The sequence below is a fragment of the Bidens hawaiensis genome, unplaced genomic scaffold, assembly GCF_021521415.1.
Source record: "Bidens hawaiensis isolate Kalapana, Puna unplaced genomic scaffold, B.hawaiensis_p1.1 tig00043576_1, whole genome shotgun sequence".
Lineage (NCBI taxonomy): Eukaryota > Viridiplantae > Streptophyta > Magnoliopsida > Asterales > Asteraceae > Bidens > Bidens hawaiensis.
This window is the reverse complement of record NW_027497734.1, coordinates 53435-61300: the sequence shown is the minus strand read 5'-3', so window position 1 is coordinate 61300 and position 7866 is coordinate 53435. Positions and strand designations below refer to the sequence as shown.

Sequence of the window (7866 nt, the reverse complement as noted above, 5' to 3'; positions counted from 1 at the left end):
TATTCCTTTTATGCATTTCCTATTATTTCAAACTTGACTTCCTCCATAAACTAATCTCAATAATCCATATCCAAAATTAATAACTATATTACTTGTTATTCTTTCTATAAAAATCATACTTCCTATCATAACCTAACCCATACTTTCAAAACCAAAATTGGAGAAAATATATTTGCGTTCAAGTCCCGGATCGATAATCAACACAAACTAAACAAATAACTCTGGTTTATTAATCAGAAAATCTAACTCAAAAACTGATTACAAACCTCAAACCCTAACTCGGTTTGACTCTTGATGATCCTTAACTCGGTTGCATCTAGATGAACCCTAACTCGGTGACATCTCGTGTGTGCCTCTTGGATGAACCCTAACTCGGTTGCACCTCACACCACACTTCTATAATGTCAAACCATATATTGGTTTATATGGACTAACCTAACTTACTAGCCAAGACATTACCAATTATAATTACAATACAATTAGGAAACATGCTGTAATTAGGAAACATAACCAACTATGACCTACTTGTCGTTATTGGTCCCTCAAGTTCACCGACTTGTGACTTGGAGTCTGAAATTACTTCCAACAATCACCCCCTAATTTCTTACTCGAAATAAGTGGTTCTTCAACTCCGAGCATGTCTTTTCTGCCCTGTTTGATTTGACCTACGATCTTGACCTTCTCGGCTTTCACAACCCTCTTGGCTCTTGGCTCTTTTCATCTCGGTCTTTACCACCCCGGAACTTCTCTTGATCCGTAATTGTGTTCTTTCGACCCCCCTGAACTCGACTACCTTTGTGGCACTGTCCCCGACCATTCCCTTGGTCGTATGAAAACGCGTAACCACTCCCTTGGCTGCGATTCCGGTCATCTAATCGAGCGAACATCAATCTTCTTGATCTTTTTAGTGAGCACCCGGTTCGATCCAACAAATCAAACCCTTAGGTCAGAACATAACTCGTTCAACCTAATAAAATAGGAATTTTAAATTGAACCCACTTGTCCAACTCGATAAAATACCCCGTCTAACCAACTTGATAAACCAATAAAAAAGTTCAAGTTGTTTAACCAAAATAAAGAAAAATTAAAAGCACTCTTTTTATATATTTTTTTTCTTTTCCCTCTTGAACTCCTCGTCGACCAAAGTAGAATCAAAACCAAACCTCCTTTTTGACTTCTACAACCAAATAACCAATTAAAGAATTCTTGTTAAGCCCAACCTCCTTGAACCAAAAATGAACTCAGTGGTTTCTTTTGTTTTTTAATCGCAACGCACGAGAAAATAACCAAAAACCCCTTTTGGAATGTGGTCCGGAAAACCCCACTTAATTCCCAATTAAAACTGCTCGTTCTCCCTGTTCACCACCGCCAAACAGAAAAGAACAACCCAGTTGTCTTCCGATCGCATAATCTCAGCCCGTCGTTCGACCCTTGTCTCGATCGCCGACTCTTGCCTTGATTATTTGATCACAACTTGACCGAACCCTCCTAATCGTTCACGACTTTGATCGATGTCTCAAGTCTTCGATCACCTCCTTACCAATCACGAATTTGATCGATCAACACCAAGAGCTTAACCGCTCTGATACCAATTCAAGTCCCGGATCGATAATGAACACAAACTAAACAAATAACTCTTGTTTATTAATCAGAAAATCTAACTCAAAAACTGATTACAAACCTCAAACCCTAGCTCGGTTTGACTCTTGATGAACCTTAACTCGGTTGCATCTAGATGAACCCTAATTCGGTTACATCTCGTGTGTGCCTCTTGGATGAACCCTAACTCGGTTGCACCTCACACCACACTTCTATAATTACAAACCATATATTGGTTTATTACAGACTAACCTAACTTGCTAGCCAAAACATTATCAATTATAATTACAATACAATTAGGAAACATGCTGTAATTAGGAAACATAACCAACTATTACCTACTTGTCATTATTGGTCCCTCAAGTTCACCGACTTGTGACTTGGAGTCTGAAATTACTTCCAACATAAGTCTCTATATTTATAAGTTATTTTGTGGAGAATATGCTATATGTATCATATATATAACATGTTTTTAATAGAAAGTGAAACACCCTATTGCAATGAGAATAATGTTTATTACCTAAACGACTCAGCATATTCAACTTTTTCGGGTTCACAATGCCAAAGATTTGGAAGATAGCTGAGTTAAAATGCTCCTTGTGTTCCATCCTTGACTCGTTGGCCCCACCCACATTGGGATGGTCTAAACCCGATAGTCTTGTCCTCGACCTGAACAAATGATCAAACAGATTAAAACTGAGATCCCCAAATACTCTTAATTATGCTAATGCCCTTTAATCACCTTCAATGTTACTGTTTGCACTTCTTTGCTGATCATCATCTATATCTTGATGTGGCATATTACCATTGTCGCGGGATTCTGATGGTTCAACATTAGTGTTACAATCAAAATTAAACATACTCCACATCAAGCAAGTAGTCAGTATCAAGGAGCAAGGACCTCTTCATATCGACAAATATTTGACATTAGTGACTGTGATAGTAACTGATTCGAGATGGTTAATCTCCCCAGCCTTTTGTAGTAGGCAAACACTCCCAAGAATTAAATGAGAAATATAGAGACACTCTTTTGGAGCACCATTTTTAATATTTCATTTATGCTAAAAACAAATACAAAATAACTATAAATAGCCATACAAACCACCTACCCACTACTTGCTAATATGACTCTAAATAAACTAACCACTATGAATACTAAACTACCCCTACTAAATCATAGACCAATTACTAATTAACTTAAATAAACTAATACATAAATACTAATAATTATATTAATATTAATACACGCACATGCACATATCAATACTCCCACCCTCAAAAACGTCCTTGTCCTCAAGGACGATACCAATATGCTTGTCCCATGGCGGGCGCCATTCGACTCTCCCAACGGAATTCGGTGCGGTCTCAATACGTCGCCACGGTGGCCTCCAAGCATGCCTTCCGGTTGCATTCGGTCCTTTGTTGAATAATGGCAAGGCCCAATTGGTGTGTTTGTAAGAGTTGGTGGTTGGTGCGGGTTTAGGTTTTGCCTTCAGTTTCGGTTTAGTGTTGGTAGTGGTGGAAGAGGGTTGTTTTGGTGTCGGTTTGGGGTTTGGTTTGTGGTGCCGATAGGTTCTTTTTTTGGTTTTTGATGGGTGAATTTGGTGTAGGAAAGGTTTTGGAAAAAACGGTTTCGATGGCGGTGTAGGAGGTGGTAGTGGCGGTTCATGGCCTAATAGTGGTGGGCGAGCAATTAGTGGTGGTGGAGGCCTTAAACCTAGTTGGGCGTTAAGAAGCACGAGTTGATGTTGGTTCTTCTCGAGAATGATCCACAAGTCGTCAATCAATGACATGATGTGAGAGGCCATGGTGGAAGGTGAGTAAGCCAATGAAAGCACCAAATGATAGTAACCGATTCGAGATGGTTAATCTCCCTAGCCTTTTGTAGTAGGCAAACACTCCCAAGAATTAGATGAGAAAGATAGGGACACTCTTTTGGAGCACCATTTTTAATATTTTATTCATGTTAAAAACAAATACAAAGTAACTATAAATAGCCATACAAACCACCTACCCACTACTTGCTAATGTGACTCTAAATAAACTAACCACTATGAATACTAAACTACCCACTACTAAATCATAGACCAATTACTAATTAACTTAAATAAACTAATAAATAAATACTAATAATTATATTAATATTAATACATGCACAACTACAAACACCTTCCTTGCTCACAATAAGTAACTAAAAAAACCATGGTAGCCACCCTTCAGTTTTTTGTTTTGTAAATGTTTCCGTCATTTATGAACACAACACACAGTTTTAAAAGGATTATTCTGGTTTGTGTAGGACTGTGTTGGGTGTGCCAAGCATAGTAAAGAGAGAGAGACCTTCACATATACAACACAAACCGTTAATCCCACAATCTCCACCTTAAGAAGTAACGAGGAGACTGATTTAGGCTAACACTTTGTTTTATGAAGATGCTAACGATCTCTAATAACAACTAGTGAAGAAAGAAAGCAAAAAGACTAGATATGTGCAAATGTTTATAATCAAAACCCTAACGTGATGACAAAGACATTACCTTATTAATCATATAACAATTATAAAACTAAACCAACTTATCAACTCAGATACTTTCATATTCACCAATACGGTATGAAATTACCAATACCAAAATATTGTGTGCACATAAAGTTAAGCTTTGGTCAAAAGGCCGTTGCAATTACCTACACATTAAATTTTATTAAAGTTACTAACACACATATTTTTTTTAAACAACCAACAAATAAAATTCGCTTATCAAAGTAACCCAATGATAAAAGACAACTCATACGCTCGTGATTGCAAATAAAATTAGATAGCCCAAACCTACCATTTTATGTTTTGAGAAAAACTTAGTGTCCAAAAACCCACGACAATAAAACCTGTTTTCTATTTACTTGTCTATTTCAAATTCTTCGATGTTTTGTTTTACTTTACTTTTAAGCAAAATAAAAGTACATATGAAATAGCTTCCGTGCGTATTTTTCAAAGTTTTCATAAATATGGCCAAGGGTCATTGAAATGGAAAAATCGAAAGAAATTGACAACGTGTTTTATTTATTGAAAAGTCGACCTCATACAAGTTGCTATTGATATTTCTCAATTATCCCTTTTCTTTTTTCTTTCTTTTTTTTTGTTTCCAGAATGTTTTCTCATTTATATATCCATATTATTTTTCCTGAATTTATTTATTTATTTATTTATATCCATATCAGACACATATATACTTGTACAATTTCATTTAAAATTTAGTTGTTGAAGGAAAAGTCATTTTAAAAACACGGATTAAGTTCTAGTATGATATTTTTGAAGTTCAAACATATATTTTGACTTTCGATTGTCTATAAATTGCATGCACCAAGCAAAAATAGTAATCCTATCTTCTTTCAACATGCAAATATCCATTTTCACTCTCCTTTTTGTCTTGCTCTCTACCCAATCTTATGCAACTTCTGTTACTGATCGCTTCATTCAATGTCTAAACAACCGAGTAGACCCGTCGTTTCCGATCTATGGAGAGGTCTACACTCCCGGAAACTCATCTTTCTCCACCGTCTTGCAAAATTACATCCGAAACCTTCGGTTCAATGAATCTACGACACCAAAACCCTTTGTCATCATCACAGCCGAACATGTTTCCCACATTCAGGCAGCTATTGTTTGTGGTAAAAAACATCGGTTGTTAATGAAAACAAGAAGCGGTGGCCATGATTATGAAGGTCTTTCCTACCTTACAAACACGAACCAACCCTTCTTTATTGTTGACATGTTCAATTTAAGGTCGATAAATGTAGACATCAAACAAGAAACTGCATGGGTTCAAACCGGTGCGACTCTTGGTGAAGTCTACTATCGAATCGCGGAGAAAAGTAACAAGCATGGCTTTCCCGCGGGTGTTTGCCCAACTGTTGGTGTTGGTGGACATTTTAGTGGTGGAGGGTATGGTAACTTGATGAGAAAGTACGGTTTATCTGTTGATAATATTGTTGATGCTCAAATAATTGATGTGAATGGTAAGCTTTTGAATCGAAAGAGTATGGGTGAGGATTTGTTTTGGGCTATCACTGGTGGAGGTGGTGTTAGTTTCGGGGTGGTTCTAGCATACAAGATCAAACTTGTTCATGTTCCAGAAGTTGTGACGGTCTTTACCATCGAAAGAATAGAGGAACAAAACCTTAGCACCATCGCCGAACGGTGGGTACAAGTTGCTGATAAGCTAGATAACAATCTTTTTCTTCGAATGACATTTAATGTCATGAACAACACAAACGGTGAAAAGACAATCCGTGCTATTTTTCCCACCTTATATCTAGGAAACTCAACAAATCTTGTTACACTATTGAACAAAGATTTTCCCGAGTTAGGGTTACAGGAATCAGATTGTATTGAAATGAGTTGGGTTGAGTCGGTGCTTTATTACACGGGCTTTGTCATTGGTACTCCGACCACCACCCTCTTAAGCCGTACACCTCAAAGACTCAACCCATTCAAGATCAAATCCGATTATGTGCAAAACCCTATTTCTAAGCAAGGGTTTGAGTTCATATTTGAAAGGATGAAAGAACTCGAAAACCAGATGTTGGCTTTCAACCCGTATGGTGGAAGAATGAACAAAATATCAGAATTTGCAAAGCCCTTTCCACATCGATCGGGTAACATAGCTAAGATCCAATACGAAGTAAACTGGGACGAACTTGGTGATGAAGCTGCAAATAGATACTTGAATTTCACAAGGCTAATGTACGAATACATGACTCCATTTGTGTCAAAGAACCCAAGAGAAGCATTTTTGAACTATAGAGATTTGGATATTGGCATCAACAACCATGGAAGGAATGCTTATATTGAAGGAATGGTCTATGGGCATAAATATTTCAAAGAGACGAATTACAAGAGGCTGGTAAGTGTGAAGACCAGAGTTGATCCTCATAACTTCTTTAGGAATGAGCAAAGTATCCCAACATTGTCATCGTAAATACACTCGTGCAAGAAATTTTCACCATGTCAAAGTCAAAATTCAGATGTTAATTATATAGTTTTGACTTGTATTTTATACAATCAAAATTATATGGTTTTCTAAATTTTGCTTTGTAATTCTGAAAAAATACATATTAATATTAATCCTTTTATATTAAGCAATATGAACATCTGTATAACGAATAAGAGTATTTATTTGGTTTTAATGTAATAATTCTTTGTAAACAAGTATAATATTTGTAATAATTCTTTGGTTTTAATGTAATAACTCTTTCTATGGTTAAATATGTGTTTTTTTTTAATTCATATTTTCAAATTGTTCTGTGAGAGATTCTTGTTCATTCTTTCGTTGCGTTATAAAATGTCTCGGATAGTTGATTTGATAGATATTCTTATGTAGATATTAAACTTTAATTGGTATTGTAGTTGTATGATTTTAACATAATCGAGATATAATCGAATAACGAGTTAACATAGTGATTTAAATTAATTCAATATATGTTTACAATTGCGAATTTAAGGATACATTAAGAACTATTAAGAAGATGGGAAATAGTTGGAGACGGGAAAAAGCAGCCAAACATTCCAACAAATATAATTCTCCCTATTTTTTCCATCAACCTTGTTTATATCTATCAGCCATCTCTCTTCTCACCTTCTCGTTCACTCGATGGTCTTTTTGGGCTGGCCGTTGGCTTAGCCCCATTAGGTCCATAACAAATATATATTTTCCACTTGGATTAATAACAAAAATGTTCAGTTACTTGTACTTACGGTAAAATAATATCACAATATTTTCTTCAATAATATAATATCAAATTAATTTTTTTTTTTACTTTTAGATAGACTCATGTGCTTTTATCTAATGTGATTATAACGTCACCCAACTATATACTTCATTTGTGTTTAAAAGAGATCAACGAGATTGTAATTGAAACCTTGGAATATTTTCATTGATCTTTGCCATAGTTGATTCCCCGCCGTTGGTTGTCCAGCGTATGCATAAGTAGACACATAAGCCAAAATACCCTAATCATATCGGTATTGAAAGTCTTAACATTTTAATCCCTATTATTAGTTTTACATAAAGAAAAATATCAACGATGTTCATTCAAACTAGGGGTGTTTTTCAGGTTATTTATTTGGGTTTCGGTTTGTTCGGGTCGGGTTGTTCAGGTTTGAGCTCAAAGAACCTACCCAAATAAGGTCGGGTTGTTCGGTTTTCGGGTTACACGGGTCAGGTAAATTCGGGTTGGGTTTTAAAGTTAAAAAACTATTATTAGGATATATATATA

The 7866-nt window shown here is 35.9% G+C and overlaps 1 protein-coding gene across 1 annotated transcript; it reads left to right on the top strand.

Annotated features, from left to right (window-relative positions):
- Nucleotides 1–4857: 4857 nt before the first annotated feature.
- On the top strand, nt 4858–6739 carry LOC143594400 (berberine bridge enzyme-like 8). Its single transcript, XM_077073725.1, has one exon. It carries the CDS (start codon nt 4947–4949, stop codon nt 6567–6569), a length of 1623 nt encoding a protein of 540 aa, XP_076929840.1. The 5' UTR covers nt 4858–4946; the 3' UTR covers nt 6570–6739.
- Nucleotides 6740–7866: the final 1127 nt, after the last annotated feature.

Bases quoted from the DNA above. Each gene is read 5' to 3' on its own strand.
- LOC143594400 (XM_077073725.1), top strand. From the start codon at position 4,947: ATGCACCAAGCAAAAATAGTAATCCTATCTTCTTTCAACATGCAAATA.